This window comes from Thamnophis sirtalis, unplaced genomic scaffold (assembly GCF_051295495.1).
Source record: "Thamnophis sirtalis isolate CommonGarterSnake01/CBP01778 unplaced genomic scaffold, rThaSir2_p1.2 scaffold_8, whole genome shotgun sequence".
NCBI classification, from domain to species: domain Eukaryota; kingdom Metazoa; phylum Chordata; class Lepidosauria; order Squamata; family Natricidae; genus Thamnophis; species Thamnophis sirtalis.
The window spans coordinates 56,384,898-56,410,134 of NW_028261388.1; the positions used below are offsets into that span (position 1 = coordinate 56,384,898).

At 37.9% G+C, this 25,237-nt stretch overlaps 1 protein-coding gene across 2 annotated transcripts; it reads left to right on the top strand.

Moving 5' to 3' along the window:
• Positions 1 to 120: 120 nt before the first annotated feature.
• PWP2 (PWP2 small subunit processome component) lies at positions 121 to 23,049 on the top strand. Of its 2 annotated transcripts, XM_014053506.2 has the most exons (21): positions 121 to 223; positions 1,584 to 1,696; positions 2,164 to 2,258; positions 2,458 to 2,557; positions 2,881 to 3,024; positions 4,304 to 4,439; positions 5,168 to 5,394; positions 7,244 to 7,387; positions 8,658 to 8,728; positions 9,248 to 9,384; positions 10,877 to 11,025; positions 12,919 to 13,066; positions 13,739 to 13,889; positions 14,546 to 14,726; positions 15,327 to 15,474; positions 15,823 to 15,931; positions 16,745 to 16,810; positions 16,927 to 17,145; positions 20,852 to 21,002; positions 21,629 to 21,703; positions 22,248 to 23,049. In XM_014053506.2, the coding sequence occupies exons 1-21, from the start codon at positions 206 to 208 to the stop codon at positions 22,402 to 22,404; spliced, it is 2,739 nt and encodes a 912-aa protein (XP_013908981.2). In that variant the 5' UTR covers positions 121 to 205; the 3' UTR covers positions 22,405 to 23,049. The 2 variants fall into 2 exon arrangements, with proteins under 2 accessions (XP_013908981.2, XP_013908982.2); XM_014053507.2 differs by lacking the exon at positions 121 to 223 and having other exon boundaries at positions 1,584 to 1,661.
• The last annotated feature ends 2,188 nt before the right edge of the window (positions 23,050 to 25,237 follow it).

Here is a 25,237-nt window from a genome sequence, read left to right on the forward strand (position 1 = left end):
CAGTTTAAACGTCTGTTAAATTCTTTTTCTGGCCAATTTATAAAGAGCAATTACAACATTAACTAACACACATGCGCGCGCGCCTCCGGTTGCTATGGAAACACTTTTGACCTGGAAGTGAGACGAGGAAAGTCTTCCGGTTGCCTCGCCGCCTTCACGTGCGAGGCGCTTTGCTGCTGGGAGTGGGCTGAGGGGAGTTGAGGAGATGAAGTTCGCCTACCGGGTGAGAAAACGGGGCCCTTTGTCGACTTGGGAATTAGCAAGTTTTCTTGTGTGGATGGCTCCCTTGTTTTAGTTTTTCCAGCTTCTTTTTATCCCGTGGTTGCTTCCCCCCAGGCCTCATAAGTGGAGGAGGTTGGATATCGCTATCTTTGAAGAATGTAACTTGAGATGAGTCTCGGTTTCTTCCCGCTTCCTCTCATACTATTCTTATCCATGAGTAGGAAACGTATTTCGCAATCCACGGGTTCACTTTGTCCCTGATAAATATCAACTTTACATTTTGACAAGAGTGCAACTGGACTGCTTGCAAAATCTCTCTTCAGAAGTCCAAAACAACTGAGAGATATTCCACAATTTATGTAAAGCCATTTACTAATTACAGTGCTGCGTCTAAATTGGGTAATAAAAGAGTGACGGTTTTTTTTTGCAATCAGAGTAATTTATACTTGTACATACTTGCTGCAAATGAAATCAGGTGGTTCTCTTTTTTCCTTTTGCACTTTTTTTCTTTTTTAACTTTTTATTGGTTTGTGTTAGTTTTTATATTTTTGTAAAACTTTAAATTAAAATTCATTCAAGATACTCACATTATATCTTAAGATCAAGTGAAATATTTTGGGCACATTAAAATGGCACTTGATGGGAAAAGCAGCTGGGAAAAAAATTATGGATCTTTGTTTTTATATATGACAACTGCAGCAAGGCTATTATATGTGCAAGATGGAAAGACTTTCCACCTGTGATGGAGAAATGGATAGTGAAGGTGATGGAACTTGCTGAGACAGCTAAATTGAGAGCTTTAATTTAGAATTGTCTAAATTTAATGATGAATACAAACCCCCATTTTCAGGAAGCAGGAAAAAAAATGAAGTCATGTGGTTTTTAGGATTAAATAAAAATAATGGAGTATAAAAATGTAAACAGGCTGTAACCATAAAATAACAGGTTATTTTATATTTAATTGCTGTAAAACAAAATTGAAAGTTACTTCTTTATAATTCTTTTTCCTTTTTGTTGATTTCTGCACTTTCTTATATCCCCTTTTCTTTCGTTTTTCCTTTGTTCTAAATATTCTTGTTAGTTTTTAACATTTTAATAAAATTTTGTAAAAGAAAAAAATGGCATTTGATTAAGAGCTTACTGTTAGAGCATCTCCTAATAGAATTTATTTGTGCAATTATATGTATTTCTCTACATTTTGGCAGTGAGTTGTTTACAAATCATGTACACTTTTTAATTCCTATTCAAATTTACATTGTCTGAAATCTGTAATTCAAGAGTTACAGTACTGCACCATTTTTTGTGCTTTATTTCATTTTCTACTTAAGTTGCATTAATGCAATACATTTTTATTTTTCTAGTTTTCCAATTTGTTGGGTACAGTCTACCGATGTGGAAACTTGAAGTTCACTCCAGACGGAAACACTCTGATTAGTCCGGTGGGAAACAGAATTACAGTCTTTGACTTGAAAAAGTATTTATTTATTTGATTTATATGTTGTTGTTTGTTCAGTTCAAAGCATGTATATGATTGATTGTCTTCCAATCTTGCTGCACAAAAACAAAGCTATGAGGTTGTTTGAACTGAGAGTGGGATACTAGCTCAACAGCTTCCAGGATGGATTCGAACATGGGTCTTCAAAGTGCCAGTCCAACATTTGAAACATTATATCTGGTTCTTGTACTGTGACCTCTAAGTGTATGATTAGTAAATAGCCTGTTAAAAGTGCTTTTGAAACTACTATTTTGTGGAAGAGAATTATGAAATACATTTGATAAGTTAGTGTTATAGAGGATTTAGTTTTCTACTCTGCTTCAGATATATTGAATAATGTTGCCTGGAAACCAAGTGTGTGCGCGCGCACACACACAAAATTAAAATTATTGTATTAATTGCTTCTCCGTTGTTGCTTTTGATATGTTATTCATCTGTTCTTTCAGTAACAAATCTGAAACTTTACCATTGGCTGCTCAATACAATGTTGCATGTATGGGACTGTCTCCAGATGGAAATCTTGCTATACTTGTTGATGAAGGTAATTGTTTAAGATGTTAAGAAAGAATTTGATCACTAAAAATAAATGTTTTAATCTTTTGTTTAAATATTCAGTTGACTGCAGATAAAAATATTTGTGTGAGTTAAATTCTAATTAAAATATGAGTAGATATACATGTAAACAAACTTTTATTTCATATTTGTAAAAATATTTGAAATATTTCTTCTCTTCCTTACAGAGGGATCTGCTTTACTTGTCAGTTTGATCAGTAAATCTGTTATCCATCGATTCCATTTTCAGAAACCTGTCCATAGTGTTTGTTTTTCTCCAAATGGAAAGTATGTAGAATTATAGTTGTATTGGATTTTACCATTTTGCTTTTTATAGAAATATTAATAGCAATTAACAATAAAGTAAAATAAACTTCATGAAAGTACTACTAAGGAAAATAGGTTGGTTTAAAGAAAAATAGATATAATGGAAGATAAAATGATTTAATGGATCGTTCTCATCAATCTATGTTATTTATAAGTGTGTGTATTAGTAGTAAATTATCAAAAAGTAAGTCTATCTGCATCAGAAGTATAAATAATTTTAATTACACAAATACTAACTAAATTGGCCTTTATTTCTATAATTGTTTTTCGTTTTTGTAAAACAGAAAATTTGTGATTACTAAAGAGAAAGTTGCCTTGATGTACCATGCTCCAGGGAAGAAGAGAGAATTTAATGCATTTGTTCTTGACAAAACATATTATGGTGCTTATGATGAAACAACATGCATTGACTGGACTGATGATTCCAGGTAGGCTTTTGAATAGTTTATTGAGAAAGCCAAAACCTCATTTCAATGTCACCGACTCCTAGTTTCAGTTCATGATTTGTAATCTAAAAATATATAGTTAATGTCCCTCATTCCATTCATTTAAAGAAAGAAGCTGAAGCATTTCAGGAATATTTTCTTATCTAAACATACAGGTAGTCCTTGGCTTACAACCATTTGTTTAACAATATTTCAAAGTTATGACGGCCTTGGAAAAAGTGTTTTACGACCTGTCCTTAAAGTTACAACTGTTGCACCACTCCAGAAGTTGTGGGATTGCAATTTGGGCAATTAGCAATTGGCTCACGTTTATGTCCATTTGCAGCATTCTGGTGGTCATGTTATCACAATTTGCAACCTTTCCAACTGGTTTCCGACCAGCAACATCAAAGCAACATCATGAGTCATGCCAGCTTGGGCGTTGCTTGGATTAACAAGGTCTATGTCAGATGTTGAGGACTGGGACAGGCTGTTGATATGTGGGCTACTTTACCGTACAAACCGGTACATGAGCACAGCTCAGAAAGGCATTGGAAACAACATCAGTTGCTCATAGATACAGCAGTTGCCCAAGACCCAGGGATCTTCCAGATTAGACATGATCCTAAGTGAAGACTTGCAGAGAGGCCTCACTAAGTCCAACACTTAGTGGCAGGATATAAAATGCAGGCAGGAATAGCATATACTGAAAGACACAACGAAGTAGCTGGCATTGAGTACAGGAACATCTGCCCAAAATATGGGCTAGAGCTAGAGTTTGCTAAGTCCAGTTGGGAGATCCCACAAAGATCATGGAGTCAAGAAAACTAAGATACTGTGGGACTTTCAGACCCACACAGAAAAGCAGATAGTAATCAATCAACCAGACATTGTGATATTAGACAAGGACCACAAGACAGCAACGATGTAGCAGTGCCAAATGACAGCAACATCAGAAAGAAGTAGTATAATAAGTTGGGGAAGTACCAGGTTCTGAAGGAAGAACTTTTGCTTTAAACAAAACAGTTGCTTAGTGCATTTATTTATGCTCTCCACTCCCTTATGACAAAAGTCATAAACGTGAGAGTGGACACATTTTTCATCATCGTTGTAACTTTGAATAGTTGTTAAATGAGGTTAACTCATGTGAACTCATCAGTATTTTCCCCAGTGCATAAAACTATTAGGAGATAGTTAGCTGGCATAAGTAGTTTATCTTATCCACAGGTATGTAATTATCATAGACTTTAGAGAATAATGATGAAGTAACTTTTCCTTTTAGATGTTTTGCAGTGGGTAGCAAAGATACGTCAACATGGGTGTTCGGAGCCGAACGCTGGGTCAATTTGGTTTACTATGCACTAGGAGGTCATAAAGATGCAATTGTTGCCTGCTTTTTTGAAGAAAACAGTTTGGATGTATGTACCTTTCATTTTTTTAAAATATTATGTTAATGTAGTTGGTTAGTATTTATTTGATTTGTTCCCTGTGAGGTCTATATTTTTCAAGCTCCCTTATGCTTTTGTGTATGGGTGTGTAGTTACAATGTTAATGCATTAGTGGGTAGTAATATTTTAAATATGATGGAAGTTGATATAGTGTTCTGAAAAGCCACAGACAATTAGCACTATAGATTTTGGACTTAAACAACTAATGAATGCACATGTCCAGTTATCTATTAGGGCTGTGCAAATTCAAAAGCAAAAGGATGATTTGAAGTATGCAGAGGAGCACATCCTACATTTCCATACTATCCCTTAAATGTCCGTCCCCCCCCCCCCCCCGATCACATTGATTTTGCAGAGAGCAGCCTGGGAAGAAGTTGCAAGCAGGTTACAGATGAGCATACCCCAAGTGTTCCAACCATTTTTCGCCTTTGAATTTGAAGTGCTATACGGCCTGATTCTCTGTCATTAAGTGGTATGCACAGGTCCAGTGTAAATATAATTATATAATAACAAGAAATGCAATCCAAATGACATGCAGCCAAATATTTCAAGAAGTTTATTTCTCTCTCATATACCACAGATCACATGCTCACACTAAAATAGATTAGAAGTAGCATTTTGTGATTTTTGAATTCCTGCACAGTTTCTTTATTTAAAGGTCCTTTTTGCCAATTGATAATTATACTTTGTTATTTTAGTTATACACTATCAGTCGTGATGGGGCTTTGTGTGTGTGGCGGTGTGATACAGAACTAAATGGTCTGATACCTAGAACGTCCAAAAACTATTTCACTGACCAGGAAGAGTCAGCAAAATACATAGATGAAGAGTTGATAGAAACACAAAAAGATAAAGAGATTCATGGAAAAACCAGTGGAAATGAAAAACAAAACAAGGAAAAAGTGAAATATTCATGTGCTGCCAAGTAAGTGAGTTTCTAATGAAAGAAACGTATAAGAGGAATTGATTGAATTTCTAACTTGTTTATTACATGGTTAACCTCTACATTGGGATGCTTTTAACATGAATGCAATCATGGTGGAAGTGATTAGAAACAGATTATTAAAATTAGCCTTCTGAACTGAAGACCTAATGTATTAATTTTTATATTACAGACGAGGAAGAGCCAAAAACTCTGGTTTTGTTAAGAAATATCAAAATTGTCTTTGTTGATCTCACTGTTACTAACAAATAGTAAAAGAATCTAAGGCTGCTATGCCTGAAATCAGATTGTTTTTCTGCATGGCACATAAGATGCGAGGTACAGCTTATTGAATTTCAAGAAGCCTTAACTAGGAAGAATTATTAACAAGTACTGCAATCAGTTCTTTTAAGTAGAAGTCTTAAACGTATGGGCTACAGACTATAATGGTTTCAAACAAACAGTTGCTCTTGCATTATTTAGCCCCCACACCCCAGTATTTTGGATTTCAACAGCAAACATTGCCAGCAAGGATGGCAAACAGTGAAAACTCTATTAATTAAAGTCCAGAAAATCAGGAGGATAATAGGAATGCAGAGGAGGGTCTCTATCCTCTGGCAATATAAGTGCATGCCATTATATTATGCATTATCTCCAGTCATTTAGGCAAAGATACACTGGGAGCAATAAAAAAGCTTGCTATACTGCAGGTGCTTGTGCAACTAATAGTTGAATAAAATAATCTAAAATCTTAATATGCCACCCACTAAAGTAATAGATATTAGGAAAAAAAGACAATACAGGTAGTCCTTGAGTTATGAATGTAATGGAGCCTGTCCATTCTATTTGTAACCCAAGGATTTGTAGGAGTGAATCTTGTACCTTGAACGAGATCACTCCCTCCTTTCGCCCATGCATTCGCTAATCAAATGTGACGTTTGTTAAGTTCACATGAAGTGTTTCAGGATGGGGAAGGCCATGGTGGGGGTGTGCGTGCTACTGGTGGAACAGACCACCTGCCTAAAACCACCTAAGACTTCCCCAACCCACTGAAATACCTCATTCTCCCCAAATTGTTTCCCCTGCCCAATCTGCCATGCCAGGCCACTTACCTTGTGGAGATGTAGCAAACAGTTTCCTCTCCAGCCTCATGCACTCCTCTGCAGTTCCGTTTGGGCCTCCGTGGGCCTCTCCCGGCCCTTTGTAGGCCAAAATGGAGCCTCTGGGAGCCAGATCCAGGCTTCCAAGACTCCCTTTGGGCCTCCACAGGCCTCCCCTGACCCGTTGCACATTGAAATTGATCCTCCTGGAAGCTCCATTTCATCTGGCAAGATGCCGGACAAGGGCTCTGGACAGCAGAACAGGGCTTCTGAGGGGCAAATCCAAAACTCAGAACTCCATTTAGGCCCACATCATGCAGAATGAATATTGCAGAGCCTCTGCAGTTGTTCGTAAGGGCAAACAACCCTTTGGAAACACTAGTGGGTGCTGATTGTGCAACTTTGAACGTTCACTAAAGGAATGCTCATAACTCGGGGACTACCTGTATGCATTTCCATTTAAATTTAGAGATTCTCACAGCTGTAATTGACTGCTAAAATTTAAGATAGCAAATACTTCAAGCTTTTAACAGACTTGATTATTGTTCATTCTTTAATGATGTGACAAATATTAACATATTGTTAATGTTATTTTCTTGCTTTTCTTGATACGCTAACATAAAAGCAGTATTTTATTACTAACGGTTACTGCTTCATTTCCTATTTATTAAACTACTCTTTGAAAGGTAATTGAATGATTTGTTCTTATAAAAAAATGCCTCTGATAATTTTTGTATTCTTTATTTATTTAGATACTTTTTTAACAAAGAAGGAGATTTTAACACTCTGACAGCTGCAGCTTATCACAGGAAAATTCATGTATTGGTCACTGGCTTTGCTTCTGGAATTTTTCACCTTCATGAGCTTCCAGAATTCAATCTCATCCATTCTTTAAGGTTAATGTTAATATTAATGTTAAAGATTGAGGATATGTATAATATTAAAGAAATAATTCACCATTTTTTTTAAAGGTATCTTTTGTTTAGTGGGAAGTGTACTTGAAATACCATATTTTTTGGTGTATAAGATGCACTCCCCCCCAAAAAAGTGGGTGGAAATGCCTGTGTGTCTTATAGAGCGAATGTTGCTGAAGCCCCGCCCACCCACCAGCCCCTACCCTTCGGCTTCTGCTTCCCAGCAATTTGCCTCCTTGTAGTAAACAGCAAACAATCTAGTCAGCTTCAGTACAGCCTGATTTGGCATGAGCAGCTGATTGGCAATTGGATCTGCCTCCCGGATTACCGCCTATCAGCTGTTCCAGGTTGTGGGGATTGCCACTGTCCATTGCTGCCATCGCCACCCATCGCCGCTGCCACCTATTGCCGCCTCCGTGCACCCCATATTCAGCCCGATACAGGCGGTGGAGATGGGGCATGCGGTGGCCGAAAACGGGAGACACAGAGGCCAAAAATGGAGCGGTAGCGGCAATGGGCAGTAGCAATCCCTGCTGTCTAGAACAGCTGATAGGTGGTATTCTGGGAGGCAGATACAACCGCCAATCAGCTGCTTGTGCAAAATCAGACTGTGCTGAAGCTCACCAGGCTGTTTGCTGCAAGGAGGCAAATTGCTGCGAGGCAGAGGCAGATTTCCCCCCCCCCCCTTGTTTTCCTCCCCAAAAGCTAGGTGTGTCTTTTGGTCTGGAGCGTCTTATAGTCTGAAAAATACAGTAATATATTTTAACTTTATACATATATAGAGAAGGACATGTTTTTGATCAACACGTAGTCCTCACCTTATGACCACAATTAAACTCAAAATTTATGCTGTTAAGTGAGAAATTTGTTAAGTGAAGTTTGCCCCTTTTTACAACTTTTCTTGCTATATTTATTAAGTGAATCATTACAATTGTTAAATTACTGTAGTGACATGGTTGTTAAGTGAATCTGGTTTCCCCATTGACTTTGCTTGTCAGAAGCTTGCAAAAGGTGATCACATGACCCCAGGACACTGCAGCCGTCATAAATGTGAGTCAGTAGTCAAGCATCTGAATGTAAATCACATAACCATGGGGATGCTGCAATGGTCATAAGTGTGAAAAACAGTCATAAGTCACTTTATGACCACTTTTCACACATATTCAGTGCTGTTGTAACTTTGAACTGTTACTAAACAAACTGTTGTAAGTCGAGGACTACCTGTATTTAATTTTTTCTTTGTTTTGTTCAGCATTTCAGACCAGAGAATTGCATCTATTTCCATCAACAGTACTGGTGACTGGATTGCCTTTGGATGTGCAGGTTCATAACTAAGATATTCAAAGGAATTTGGAAGGGCCTATTTATGTAATAGTGTTAAAATAATATTTTTATTTCTACATAAATATCTATATTCATATCCAGGATGCCATGTTCTTTTAGTGTAAAGCCGTGTACACAAAGCCAAGATAGAATGTAAAAAGTAGTAAGAGTAAGAAATTAAGGCATAAGGAAATGGAAAGGAAATGTAGCTAATTTAAGTGTGTACCAAAATTGTAATTTCCATGCCATTCTGTTCTTGCAAATAATGTTTGTATACATGATGTCTCCACTGCTTCAAACATTCCCTTTTGTTTTTTAAACCTTTCACTTACTTTATTACCTCTTCATCAAATACATCTTGTTCAATCTTTCTAACCCTCTTAATGAATTCCTCAATGAGAAATGACTTGCAAATAAATGAAGGAGCAGTGAAAATATTTGTGATTCATTCATCCAAGGCTCTTTCTGGTACATTCAGAGATCTCCACTGATCATGTTTCCTTTCTGTTGTATTGACAGGTCTGGGACAGCTCTTAGTTTGGGAATGGCAAAGTGAGTCCTATGTGCTGAAACAGCAAGGCCATTTTAACAGCATGATATCACTTGCATATTCACCAGATGGGCAGTATTTAGTTACTGGCGGGGATGATGGAAAAGTAAGCCTGTTGATTAAAATGTTGATTTTAAAAAAAATCTTAGTATATAGTTTAAAAACACCAAGAAAGGATTTGTTAACAATATTAAATAGGTAATTATTACATTGACATTCCACAATTAAAATACCTAAACTTCACCATATTTTGGATGCTGAAATCATTAGAATGGATTTTTTTAAAAAATGCAGGAAATACTTGATTAGTATGAGAGGGCAGTTTAAGAACCAGCAATAACTGATGTAATTTGAATTTGCATTGAGGAAAATGACTATTTTTGTAATATTTATGTTACAGAGATAAATATCAGGTTATTTTTCTCCATTATTTGTTGCATTCTTTTGTTAAATCTGTTAGAAATAGATAATTGGAAATGATTCTCCATTACCTTCTTCCAAGAAACTTTCTGATTTAACAGTCAAGCCTCTATCTTGTTATCCCATCCAAGTGCTAGTCAGATTAACCTTGACAAATCACAGTTGTCAAGACCTATACGATTATCTTTGACAAACCAAAACAATCTTATTAACGAAATCAAACTGTAATTATTGTACTAAAAATTATTAAGTGTTGAGAAGGATAAGTAACATATAAAACAATATAGAAATAAATGTGACTCTGTGACAAAAACATATTCATGTTAATTGTCAGAAATATTAAGTATGTAGTTTCAAATTCACCATGCATGTTAAAAATTATAATTTAGCATGTACATATATTAAATTATTTTGGAATACTAAATTTTAAAATTGTGGTATTTAAAATAAATTGTGGAATTTTAAAAAATGCTAACAATACAGAACCATTGGAAAACAATAAAATATTTAATTCGGTCCTTTTATTGAGGGTTTTAGGTAGACTAAAAAATTTAAAATTAACTTTGCTTATAAATAACATTTTGTTAAGTCAGCATTACAAAAATGCTGAGTATGCTATTATATATAATAAACTACCATTAATATATAATTTACTGCTAATTCAGCGTTGGAATGATAGGGTCTAATTTTACCTTTTGGGTTACGGTTATGTTCTTTTCATGAGTTGATGTTTCTTTTTTAAAAAATTCTAGAGTAGGGTGGGCTTTTTCCAATTCTAATCAACATACTTAGGTGTTAGAAAGTAATAGGTCGTATATGTTTGTTTAACCCTGTTGGGCTATAGAAGAGAGTGATTCTACTTTTTTAAAAAGACAAATATTTGGTTGGAGCAGAGTTGCATTACATCTGGTTTGTTTTTTGCCTTGAGTTTTAAATATATATATAACAAGGGTAAGATAAAAATGAACAACAGGTGAAACTTATGCGCATACCAGTTTTTAAAGAGACGATTCTATATTTTTTGTTGAAAATGCGATTGGTTAACCTCCCAGCCAGAGTAATTATTAAAGAATTGGAATGTTCTTTCAATAATAAACTCTCCAAGTCAAATCATTAATCAAATACTGAAAAGGTTTACTTTATCTTAAGCTGATTTAGAGCTTTTTGTTCCATTTCAGGTGAAAGTATGGAATACCAGCAGTGGCTTCTGTTTTGTTACGTTTACGGAGCATACCAGCATCATTTCAGCTGTAACATTTACCAATTCAGGATATGTTGTTTTGAGTGCTTCTCTTGACGGAACTGTGCGGGCATTTGATCTTCACAGGTAAGCTCGTTATTTTACTTGCTTACTTTTAGTTTTGTTCCATCTTGGAGTAGACATCAGAAGATTAGTATATTCTAATGATGGTAACTAAATCTCTAATATGGAATGTTAAGCGAATGGATTAATTTAGCAGGAAATGGAGTGCTCAGTATTGAATGGTTTGATCTGGTATATGGCTGCTTGTTTGCTGTATAATAAAGAGGTGGTTGAGAACTTTAAAGGTCATGTTCTGGGGAATGCCTTGCTACCGGTTGGGGAAAAATATTAATATTAATCACATGGTAGATTTATAAAAAGGTTAAGGTATTCTGGACAAAAATATGATGGATTATGTAAAATGCTCTCTCTCTCTCAAAACCCCCCCCCCACCTATTCTCTGTTATGTATAATCACTGACTATACAGCAGTAGAGATTAACCTGACTTTGCATTTGATAACTGCAGCTAGATTGTTGGTGGCGCAATACTGGAAGAAGGAAGATTTGTTTACTATCTAGGAATGGATATTGAATATCACAAACTTAGCAGAGATGGCTGAAGTAGTTGCATATCTCAAGGATAATTCAAATGAGAGATATAAACGAGACTGGGAAAAATGGATTGACTATATTCAAAATAAATATGGGTCTAGGAAATTTCAGATAGTTTATGACTAAGATCAGAAACAATACAAATTGTTTATAGTTAGCCTAGCAAGGAGGAGCTAAGATCAATTCAAAGATGTTATTAACTTTCTACGTTTTCTCTTAAGTATATCTTAAACTGTTTTTGTTAAAGATTTATACCTTGTATTGGTTCTGGGAAGTCAGGGTGGGGGAAGGTTGGGGAGGTTGGAGGGAGGGTGGGAGGGAGTGGAGTTTACTAAGTTGGAGGAGGATGTTGGATGATTGTACATGTATACTGCTATTTTTTTCTTTTTTATGTATATTGAAATGGAATTATAAATACCATCAACACAAAAGGGATTTTCTCAGATGCTGAAACACACCAAGTGAATTAGAGGAAGAGTGGGAAGTAGAGGAGAGAAGAAAGATAGGAAGAGAGGGATAGGAGAGCGGGTGAAGGGGGAAGATGAGGTGTATAAGGAGGAGTGGTAAGGGGAGAGAGGAGAAGGAGAAAGGAAGGGGAAGTAGAGTAGAAAATGATGGAGGGAAAACAGGATGTAGAAGAGTCGGAAGTAGAGGAGAGAAGAAGATAGGAAGAGAGGGATAGGAGAGAGAGTGAAGGGGGAAGATGAGGTGTATAAGGAGGAGTGGTAAGGGAGAGAGTAGAAGGAGAAAGGAAGGGGAAGTAGAATAGTATGGAAGCGGAAATACACTAATGAGAGGAAGACTAGGAAGCAGAAGGGAGAAGAAAGGTGGGAAGAGAGGTATAGGAGAGAGGGTAAGGGGGGAAGATGAGGAGGATGAGGATAAGGAGGAGTGGAATGTAGAGAGAGGAGAAGGAGAAAGGAAGGGGAAGTGGAGTAGGAAAGGAAGATGGAGGGAAGATAGGAAGTAAGAGAGAGGTAGAAGAAAGAGGTGTATGGAGAGTAGAAGAGCTAATAAGGGGTGTTAATATTTTTGGGGCGTTGAGGACAAGAGGAACTGATGTAATCATTATTTAATACTATATGATACTGGCTATGTATAGTATACATGTGATTGTATGTTATGAAAATGGAAATAAAAATATACGGAAAAAAATATACTAAAAAATATATAAAAGAAAATAAACTAAAAAACTAAAAAAAAATCATATTCCCTGATAGAAGAAGACATATAATACTAGGTTATTGTGTAGAAAAATAATGAAAATTCTAGTCAAATATTATTTGATGTAATTACTTGCTGTTTTCCAGCATTTAGGTTTTCTAAAAATTAGTTTTATGTATTATTCTTGCCTTTTGTGATAGATACCGCAATTTCCGCACTTTCACTTCCCCGCGACCAACACAGTTTTCCTGCTTAGCTGTGGACTGCAGTGGAGAAATTGTTTCAGCTGGTTCCCAGGATTCTTTTGAAGTATTTGTGTGGTCTGTGCAGAGTGGACGACTTTTAGATGTAAGACACAGACACTTTTTATGGTGCTTGCAGAAAGCCATTTTGAAACAAATGTTATTCATACCAGTGTTGCCCTTAAAGATGAGATGGTAAAATTTTAGGTGATTATTAAAATCAAACATTGAATTCCTATGAATTTTAAAGCAGATTATTTACATGAAAAAAATAAAACCAGATACAGTTATAGAACTCCTGATTTCGCAACCATTTTCCGCAGTTATTAAGCAAATCATTATGGTCATTAAATGAATCACACAGTTGTTAAGTGAATTACATCATAGTTACATAAATAGGGCTTCCCCCATTGACTGCTTGTCAGAAGCCTGCTGGGAAAATTATAAATCATGATCACATTATTGCAGGACATTGTAACTGTCAGTTGTCAAGCATCCAAATTGTGATCACATGACCACAAGGGTGGTGCAATGTTTCTAAGGATTGGACTGGACTCTTCAGTACATATAGATAAAAAATTTTCCTTTTTTAAAATTATAAATATTTTGCTTATTTCCAAAGTTAAAATAGAAAATACAAGAAAAAAAAGAAAAAATGCATAAAATGAAATACAAATATACACATAAAATGTCCCCCTTGGTTGAATACTAATAAATATATTTTAAGAATTTTTTTATTATTATTTTCCATTGTTACACAGATACTTTTTTTCATTAGGTATTAGATGGTCATGAAGGCCCCATCAGTAGTCTGTGTTTTAACCCAGTGAAGTGTGTTCTGGCTAGTGCCTCTTGGGATAAAACAGTCAGATTGTGGGACATGCTGGATAGTTGGAAGACCAAAGAAACACTAGCACTAAGTTCTGATGGTAAGTCTGTTGAAATGTCATGACTGTCTTTATTTTATTTGGGTGATGTTTGCGTGGAGTGGAGTGGAGTGGAGTGGAGCCAAGCCAAATTACATGGAGACCTCAGAGCACGAGTGCTGGCATAAAAACTTCCATATGACACAATTTTTATTAATGAGTCTGAATTTAGTTTTACTATTTTTATTTAATTAATACCATTTAGAGGTTGCCTAACTGCAAATAACTCTGGGTGGCTTATATTTGAAAATATAAGCAATGTAAAGCAAGAAACAGAGTGTAAGCATCCAGAAAGCGAAGTCTGAATATTGATAAAATATCATAAATAGGGATTCAACCACCATTCTGTCCCAAGACCTGCAAGAACAGCCATACTTTCACTACCTTTCTGAATATCATATGGGTGATAGCTGCAGAGATCTCCAACTAATCAGATGGAAAATTATATTGACTATGTTAAAACTTTCCGTATTAGGCATATGTTTTGACATAAGGAACAGGACCATCTTTATGAAATGTGGAACCTATGCTTGTGGAAATTTAAAATATAACAAATGGGCTCTAATAATTGTTTGAGGGATAAAAGGTAATGCAATAACATGCATGTAATGGAACAAAACTTTAAAGCTTGCCTTTGATTTCACTCATGATCTTTGCAGTGCTTGCTGTTGCTTTTCGTCCGGATGGCAATGAGCTTGCTGTAGCTTCCTTGGATGGGCAAATCACTTTCTGGGATCATGAAAATGCAGTGCAAACAGGATCTATTATGGGGCAACATGACCTTCAGATGGGGAGGAAGGAATTGGACAAAATAACTGCCAAACAAGCTGCTAAGGGCAAGTGAGTAGAATACTTACGACCTTTATATATATATTTTTCTGAACTGATATTTATTATAATTGGTGGAATCTTTTATCTGAATGTTTGAATTTTATTATTATGGGCTTATTTCCAGCCAGAGAGAAAATAATAATCTATAAAATTTATGGTGGAACCCTTAGAACAAGCTTGTAGAATCATGGACAGTAAAATTGGAAGAAATCTTGAATAAAGCCTAAGCTTTATTTGGAACATAACCTTGAATGAATTTCTGAGATCTCCCAGCACCCTTTTTATACCTCTTCAACTAACAAAAGTTATAAAAAAATAAAGTGAACAAGTCAGGAATGCTTTTAACTTGTCTGGATTTTACATGGACACAATTGTTTTACAAATACCTTTTTAAATTTTCAAATCTCACAAGTTTGATTAAGATTTAAATCAAGTATATCTGCATATGTGGATTATCGCACAAAATTATGTTTGAAAAATTCCCAACCCTATCATATAGGATGCAGACTGCAATTATTCTAGAGTAACTGCTCAGCGTGAGAACTATAAACTCTGTGGTACGGAGCTTGTGATATATGTCAAATTACTGACTTGAACTTCTTTTTCCAGATCTTTTACAAGTATATGCTATTCTGCTGATGGCCAGTGCATTTTGGCAGGAGGTCTGTCAAAGTATGTTTGTATTTATCATGTCAAGGAACAGATTCTCGTTAAAAAGTTTGAAATATCTTGCAATCTTTCCTTAGATGCAATGGAGGTTAGTATGTGTGTGTTGGACATGGAATAAATCCTATAAGTTTATGAAATAAAAATATGGTCACTTTTGCTACTTGCCTTACCACACATTATTTTTTAAATTAATAGTAAAAGTATTCTTTGACTAATTTAAATTTGTGTCTTTGACATGATTGTTCTGAAACATTATTTATTAAGACATTCTTATTTAACTATGCTCTGTCTTTATAGTGTTATATCAATTTATCAGTCATAGACAATTCATGGTTCTAATGAGGAATAGAAAGATTTAGCATCCCATTGTAAGTAGAGTATTCTGAAACATATTTGGAATTTGAAATAGGCTGTTGCTGTATATTTTATTTTACAGGAATATTTGGATCGCAGGAAGATGACTGAGTTTGGGAGCATGGCATTAATAGAAGAGGGAAATGGGGATGATGACAACATCGTTATACCTCTTCCAGGAATTAAGAGAGGTATTAATTTTAAACAAGGCTCTCCAAATCGTGTATTAGATTTATTTAGATTTTCCTGATGAAAAGGGCAAACTTTTAAACAAGTCCTTTTGTTTCTTCTCATTTGACAAAATGATTGAATCTTAGTTTGGAGATCAGCCAGTGTCTTTATTAAGGAATGAGAATGCCCCAGGTTTTGGCCTTTGGAAAATATTTCAATTTATTGTTTTATGACAATTTTGTTTTTCATTATCTGTGATGTTTTAACTAATTCAATGGTTTAGTAACTCTTGCACTTAATAACCATTAGTGTTTTCACTACTGTCATATACTATGTATATGTATTACTACTCCCACCCTCACCCCGTTTTCTCCCCCTCCCTGCATTGTCTAAATTTAATTAATTAATTTGGAATCATTCATGACAAGACAAAATTGGCTTGATCAATAAATACCATGATCCCAGTATGCTTGTTAAAGGTTTGTAAAGTTGGCAACTGACAAATGTAAATGTTCCAAATGATTGCGGTGATGGTAACAACTGTACACATCACAACCATTTGTCTTGGTTAATGTGTTGAACAAGGACAGTCATTTACTTCCCTGGGTGGGTATGGGTGGGGTAGGGGAACATTGATGGAGGAAATGCCCTGTCCTACAATTTGACTTTGATGGGATATACATTTTTTAAGAAAAGAAATGTAAATATATCAGTGTGGTTCTTTCTCTTGCTGCACTTCTTTTGTAGAAAGAATCAGTTTACAGTGTCAGCACTAGTTTGTACAAGGAAATTATTGTAGGAAATTATTAAGTTGCTTTTTGCTTTCTTTTCAGGTGATATGAGTTCTCGACATTTTAAACCAGAAATAAGGGTGACGTGCCTCCGCTTCTCTCCTACTGGTAAGTTTTTAGAGGATCTTTTCATTACTTGAAAAATGTTCTTCATTTCTCTGCTTGTCCACCTGCCCTCCCACATCTCCATAGTTTTAGCTAATATCACAGTGTTTCTCTTTCAGGAAGAAATTGGGCAGCAACCACTACAGAAGGTCTTCTTATCTACTCTTTGGACTCTAGTCTCATCTTTGATCCATTTGACTTAGAAATTGACATCACTCCTAGCAATATTCGTAAAGTATTGCACCAAAAGGAATACACTAAAGCTATTGTCATGGCTTTTCGGTTAAATGAGAAGAAAATGATTCAAGAGGTTCTAGAAACTGTGCGCTATGATGAAAGTAAGCTGGACTACTATTATTCGTGTGATGTGATGGTTGCAAAAAACAAGATTTCCTAAACTTCTAAGTTGTTAGCAAAACTTGATGTCTGTGTGTGTATACTAAAAAAAAAGAGAAAAGATAATATCATTCATTCAATGATAATATCATTGAATGAATGATCCCACTTTTTATCATTATTATTGTTGTATTTCTGTTTTTAATCACCATGTGGGGACTGTTTGAGTGAGTGAATGAGTATGTATGATTCGGAGGACCTGGTGGGATTTGCGGGGGCCACCGGGGTGGTTGGGGGAACTACATCCACGGGAGAGGGTCGGAGCATTGCGGTCATAACAGGGAGAGGCAGATAACGGCGGGGACTTTAGGGCTGGCCATTACCGGGGAAGGAGGGCTCGCTATATCACAGAGATCCCTCCTTCCGGCCCTATGAGTCCCACTCCAAGGTCAGATGGCGCGAGTAGTCAGGACCCTGGTCTCAGGCTGCTGTCGCTAAATGCCAGGTCTGTTGTTCACAAGGCTCCCCTCGTCCGGGACTTGATAACAGACGAGGGCGCAGACCTGGCATGTATTACTGAGACATGGCTGGGCACGGAGGGAGGAGTCCCCCTCGTAGAGATGTGCCCAGACGGGTTTCAGGTGCTTCATCAGCCGAGAGCCCAGGGAAGGGGTGGCGGTGTGGCTATTGTAATCCGGGAGTCTTTAGTACCTCGTAGGATCCCTGCTCCGGAGCTTGTCGGGTGTGAGTCCCTACTGGTGACGCTGGACCTCAAGGGTCAAGTGGGTCTGCTGCTCACGTACCTGCCTCCCAACTGCGTTGCAGCAGCCCTCCCCTCGCTCCTCGAGTCAGTAGCCGAGCTGGCAGTTGAGTTCCCTAGGCTTATGGTTCTGGGGGACTTCAATTTGCCTTCGCTCGGTGAACACTCTGATGGAGCGCAGGAGTTCATGGCTTCCATGACAGCCATGGGCTTGACCCAGGTAATTCGAGGCCCAACCCACTCAGCGGGTCACACGCTCGACCTCGTATTCCTCTCGGAGCAGTGGAGTTATGATCTTGGTCTGAGGGGAAATGAGACCATTCCCCTGTCATGGTCAGACCACTGCCTACTGAGGCTAGACTTCCGGAGGCCAAACCCCCACCGTAGGGAGGAGGAACCGACCAGGTGGTTCCGCCCCAGGCGACTTATGGACCAAGTAAGGTTCCAGACGGAGCTTGGGGTTATTCCAGATGCTCTCGCCCACAGTTCGGCGGAGACTCTTGCTGCAGCCTGGCACTCGGCAGCATCAGAGTCTCTGGACCGGATTGCGCCACTACGGCCCCTCCGGGTCAGCGGCCCACGGAGGCCTCCTTGGTTCACCGAGGAGCTCCGTGAGATAAAGCGCCGGAGGAGACGCCTAGAGCACCTGTGGAGGTCCGATAGGTCCGAGTCGAGCCGGGCACTGTTGACAGCTTGCACCAAGGAGTACATTCGGGCTCTAAGAACAGCCAAAAGATCACACATTGCCTCCTTGGTAGCGTCCGCCGAGTCCCGCCCAGCCGCCCTGTTTAGGATAACCCGCTCCCTCCTAAATAGGAGGGAAACGGAGAACCCCTTACAGGGTAAGGCTGAGGAGTATGTACAGTTCTTGGCGGACAAAGTTGCTCGGTTTCGATCGGACCTGGACTCCACTCTTGCAGATCCAGCCGAGACACAAGGGAATGATCTGGCAGACCATCTCTGGGTTGAGTTTCAGGATGTTGCCTCCGGGGATGTGGACAAGGCTATGCGAGCTGTGAGCGCCTCCACCTGTATACTGGACCCGTGTCCCTCCTGGCTGGTTGCCAACGGCAGTGAGGTGACACGAGGCTGGATCCAGGCGGTTGTTACCGCCTCTCTTCGGGAGGGGCATCTCCCCACCACGCTGAAGGCGGCGGTGGTGAGACCCCTCCTGAAGAAACCGTCCTTGGATCCAGCAGTTCTTAATAACTACCGTCCAGTCTCCAACCTCCCCTTTGTGGGGAAGGTTGTTGAGAAGGTGGTGGCCTTCCAGCTTCAGCGTACCTTGGAGGAAGCTAACTATCTTGACCCCTTCCAGTCTGGCTTCAGGCCCGGTTACAGCACAGAAACCGCTTTGGTCGCATTGACCGATGATCTCTGGAGAGCCAGAGATGGAGGCCATGCGTCCATCCTGGTTCTCCTTGACCTCTCAGCGGCTTTCGATACAATCGACCATGGTATCCTTCTGCGACGACTGCGGGAGGTGGGGGTGGGCGGCACTGTTTTGCAGTGGTTCTCCTCCTACCTCTCGGACAGGTCGCAGTCGGTGTTGGTGGGGGGGCAGAGATCATCCCCGAGGCCCCTTACTTATGGGGTGCCGCAGGGCTCGGTCTTATCCCCCCTATTATTTAACATATACATGAAACCGCTGGGCGAGATCATTCGGAGGCACGGGATAAAATACCATCAATATGCGGACGATACACAGTTGTATCTGTCCGCCCCGTGCCAACTCAATGAAGCGGTGGAAGTGATGAACCGGGGCCTTGAGGCTGTTAAAGACTGGATGAGAGCTAACAAACTGGGGCTCAACCCGGAAAAGACCGAGTGGCTGTTGTGTTTTCCTCCCAATAATTTGGCTAATGTTCCATCAATCAGGCTGGGGGGACAAAATTTATACCCCTCAGACAGGGTCCGCAACTTGGGAGTCCTCCTGGACCCACAGCTGAGTTTTGACCATCATTTGTCAGCTGTGACCAGGGGGGCATTTGCTCAGGTTCGCCTGATGCGCCAGTTGCGGCCCTACCTGAACCGGGAGGCCCTCACAACAGTCACTCGAGCCCTTGTGATCTCTAGGCTGGAATACTGCAATGTGCTCTACATGGGGTTGCCCTTGAAGAGCATCCGGCGACTTCAGCTAGTCCAGAATGCGGCCGCGCGAGTGATCGTAGGCGCACCACGGTTCGCCCACATAACACCGATCCTCCGTGAGCTGTGCTGGCTACCTGTTGATCTCCGGGTGCACTTCAAGGTCCTACTTACCACTCACAAAGCGCTCCATGGTAGTGGATCTGGCTATTTGAGAGACCGCCTTCTGCCAATTACCTCCCTGCGTCCCATCAGATCGCACAGGGTAGGCCTCCTCCGAATTCCATCCGCCAGTCAGTGCCGACTGGCGACTACGCGGAGGAGAGCCTTCTCAGTCGCAGCTCCGACGCTATGGAACAATCTCCCCGTGGAGATCCGCACCCTCACCACCGCCCAGGCCTTCCGCACGGCCCTTAAGATCTGGCTATCCCATCAGGCCTGGGGATAAAAATCTTAGTTTGTCCCCTCCCGAATGATGAATGAATGTTGTGCTTTATTTTTAATATTATGTATTGTCTTATGTCTTTTGTCTTTGTACCCCCCTCCCCGTGTTTTGTAAGCCGCCCTGAGTCCCCTCAGGGAAAAGGGCGGCCTATAAATTATAATAAACACTCTAAAACACTCTATCATCAATAATTTGAATGTTTTAAGTAGTTATCTAATTATTAAATATCACATGACAAAAAGGAAATTGAAAAAAGGATTTATGTTATGCAATATAGTATTTCCTTGCCTTTAGTTTCCTTTGCTAAAAATGCAGACATTTTCCTTCTGCACATGTCATGACAAGTGAACTGTTTTGACACGTTTACTCATTTGTTGTCAATTAAATACATCCCCTTGTTTCTTGTAAAAAACAGTCGATATAGTCTGCTCATCGCTTCCAGACTTGTACATAGAAAAGGTCCTAGAATTCTTAGCATCTTGTTTTGAGAAATCTCGTCACTTGGAATTCTATCTTGTGTGGACTCAGAAGTTGCTCATGCTGCATGGATGCAAGTTAAAAACAAGGTTAGTGAACTTAATACGGTTCAAAAAGAGAGAATACATATTATCAATGGATAACTTTAAAAGTAGAATTATATCTACCATCAGAAGACCAGTAGTTAGAATGTCAGTGAAAGTCTATTCTTTTTCATTGACTTATGGTGATTTGACTGAAAACTGGAATACAAGCAGCAGATATGCTTCCAACTGCCATATCAAAGAAAAGTTGCAACATGTATGCTGTATGTCTATATGTCTGTTGTAACTACTAGCTATTTTATTGGTAATGTGTTAAAATACTTTTTCAAGCTCATTAACACTTTGAAAATTAAATATAAATTAGCATTTGGCCATTTATATTTAGCATTTCTAGGACTTATTTCTAGGGTTGTGCAAAGGCTTGGAAAAATGTGCATTGGCACCAAGAAGCAACAGCATTCTTCCCAGTTTTTGTGGTTTTGACATTTTTTGCTGAGTTTGTATGTGTATGTGTATGGCATAATTTCACTACTCTGAAATGTACATGCAGATTTTAAAAAATCTTGCAAAGGATGTTTGTTTTAATGTTTCAAAGTTTTTATACCAATGCTTCTTTTTCAAGAACTTTGCACAACCCTAATTTGTAGTATCACTATTTTTGTCCATTGCAGATCAGAAAAACTGCTGCCTATTATTCAGTTTCTTCAAAAGAGCATTCAGAAACATTTTGAAGATATTTCTAAACTGTAAGTATTTTGTTTGATTTTGTTCTGCTATACATAATTGGGGAGAATAAAAAAGCAGCACTATAAGATTTTATTTTTTAAAAAAATTCCTCCTTTTTCCCATTACTTATGGCAGGTTATAATCTGAGTAAGTGCCAGCTTTGTCTGATTTTTCTTTGGGCATTTAATCATCCCATGTTCTCTATAGCCCAAAGTTACTATATTGAACAATAGCCCATAAATATGATATCAAAAACTACAGTTTCTAATGGCAGCGGAAAAAGTAGAGGCTTGCCTGATTTACTCTTGAATATTATAGAATACCTTGCAACTGGAAGTAACTAGGTGGAAAGGAAGTACATTTGATTAGAAACTGTATGTACAAATAACACATTGTAGCTCAAATATCATATGACGACTTTCAGATTGCTTCAGAAAATTGAATGATGTGTTGAATAATTGAGTGATGTAAGTATTTCACTGCCTCTGATTATTTGCTGTACTATATATGCAGACATGTTTAGCATTGCTTTTGACTTATTTTCATGATGGTTTTTCTTTGCAGTTGTGATTGGAATTGTTATAACATGAAATACATTCTTTCTATTTCACAACAACGGGGCATGAAACGCAGAGCAGAAGATTCTGAAAACAATGATTTGAAAAATTTGGAAGATTCAAGTAGTGAGGATTTTATGGAAGAATCAGCTGTACATTTATAGAAATATGACACTTTTTTCCATGTGTAAATGTAAACAATGGTGTTCACTGAGAAATTCCTAGCCCTTGAAGTGGCCTATTTTTTTAATAGAGGATTTGAATGTGAAATAATGCATCTGGGAGAAAGCAGTTTATCTTTTGTACACTTTTTCAGTAATTGAATAGCTGGACAGCTATGGCCATTAAATCTCAACCATGCCTTCTTTTTTGTTGTTGTAATTCCATTATTGACCGCATGATTCATACGTGTTCCTACCCATGTCTGATGCTCACAGAATTGGTGATTTACAGATTACCTAAATGGCCTTTATGTAAAATTACTTCTATAAAATATAATACATAGGGGAATAATCGAAAGAGACAGAGGGACCAAAAGAATGACCCAAACAGGTTCAGATTTATATTTTTTGCAAACAAAACCAAAAACCATTTATTGTCGTAAAATAACCACAGATTTTCTAGAAATCCTTTGTAGAAATTTACTTGTCTCCTGGTGTTTTTGTGAATCTACTGTGTGTAATTCCAGTGGCAACTGCAGCAAAACACTAGTGTAAATTCAATGTAAAAAATTACCCAGATCTCTCTTCTAGTTTATTATTTATATGTTGATTTCAATTATTAAACCGTCATCCAGTTTCATTTGCAAATCTATTATTTCTATCTCTTTCTTGTAAATTATTATTTTTTAGTCCATTTGCAAACCAATTTCAGTTTTATTCAACAGAACTTGTCCCTCTTCCTTAACACCTTCTGTTTCTTTTGCAGAGGTACATAATGGAAGACTTCCTGCACCCATTCATTAAAAATCTCTTTTTAAAGTAACCATCTGATGCCTTCTAGTGTTTTCAAACATAGACATTTCCCATGAGAAAAGATCCATTCAGTTAATTTCAAAGACTTAAAGCAAGTCCATCTAAGCCCTTAATCAGTTTAAACAATTCTAAAGCTAACATTAAGAATTGTTTTGCTCTAAATGCTAGTGTTTTCTTCTTACAAATCTTTAAACTTGTAACTGAGCTGTTTTAGAAAGGATTGTGGAAAAACTGACCCAATGATTTCAATAAAACTTGCCAGTCTGAATGTTCTCAATCTTTAAACAACAACAAAAATAAATGTGATTAAGAGATGAACCTGGGTCAAACTTAAGAGTTTGCATAGATGACATTAGCAGCTATAAGCATGATGGAATCATGCGACTCCCAGCCAATTGTAAGCTGACTGCAAAAACGCAATTCCTGCCATCTGCTCACAAAAAAACCACAAAAAAACCCAGCTGTCCATACTACATATGGCAATCTTGTGATCTCTCCTTACTCCAAAGAGATTTTGGAAGCCTAAACCCTGCATTTGAGCATTACTCTCAGTTGCAATGTGACCTCTTCTATTCACCATGGGGGTTCACCAAAAGCTGTTATTTGAAATAATTGAAAACCTGTTCAAGTTTCATAGGAAGTGTTTGGATTCTATATACTGTGAAATCACTGTTGTTAGTACAGTATGTAATAGTGTATCTCTGGCAGCCAAAAAATTGGAATTTTTGTTTCTGATAATAGCCTGAATAGAAATTATGAAGAAATTTTATTGGTTTAACAGTAAAAATGCTGTAGAACTAGAGGCTAGAATAAATGAAGTTATTTGTATCTGTTACCCTGGAATTGTGGCCTGGCTTATTTTTTTCCCTAGAGTCCTGTTTTGTTCAAAAAAGTAGTTTGCTACTACTATTAAAATATAACAGAAAATACCATTCAATATAGAATATATTTTTTGAATAATATTTGAAAATGATAAATTGGGAGATGTGGCCAATCAGCCCTCATCAAAAAGTTATTTCACTTGCTTCATGAGGTGGATAAGAAAATATGTGTATCCATGGGAATAAAAATATAATTCTAATCACTAAAAACAACTATTTGATTTCTTTTTGAGACATTTTGTTTTAGATGGCCATGTCATTCTGATTCAACAGAGTAATTATTTCTCTCAACTACCTTACCTTGTTTTTAGTACTATATTAAGTAATAGTGAAATTATGCAATGTGGTGGAAATATACAGATGTCACTATAAAGCATCAAAGTAAGGTGAAGACTCTTTGATTCTGTAAAAAATTAGATTGTTCAAATAAAAGAAATTAGTTTTTTTTAAATCCCTTGAAGCCCTATAAAAATAGTATTTCAGTTCCTTAACCTAGTGGGACAACGTGGCTTGCTTTGCTGGAAAGAGATGACAAATATCAAAAGTTGGTGTAGTTGTTAAGATAATAGGTTGGAGACCTGGAGATTGTAAGTTCTAGAGCTGTTTTAGGCATGAAAGCTGGCTGCATGACTTTGGTCACTCTCACTCAGTCCAACCAACCTCCCAGGGCTATTGTGGGGAAAAGACAAAGGAGTATTAGCTATGTTTACTGCCTTATTTATAAAATATAATAAAGGTAGTGAAAAACTTAAAATTAGAAACAGCAATTACAGCATGCTTAAAGAAAAATCCACCCCAGTTCCAAGCCGGGAGAAAGACGCTGGGGAAAAAATGGAGGCTGATTGGAAAGACATTTATTGATGTGTAGAATCAACAACAACATGTAGTTCTGGGACAGCTGACAAATTGGTTTGATGAGTACATGGATTTTTATAGAGTTCTGGGATGCTGCAGGGGGTTGTGCAATGTAGTGAGCCTTGTGCCTTTTGCTATTCTAATGGAGGTGGGTTAATCCTCAATTGGATAGAGGATCTCCTTTGGAGGCAGTGTGTGGGTCAGTGTGCTCTGTTTCCAAAGGTTGTAGAGTTATCCGGAGGTCTAAAAGATATGAGAGCAAGATCATCCTTTGTGGGTGACACTCC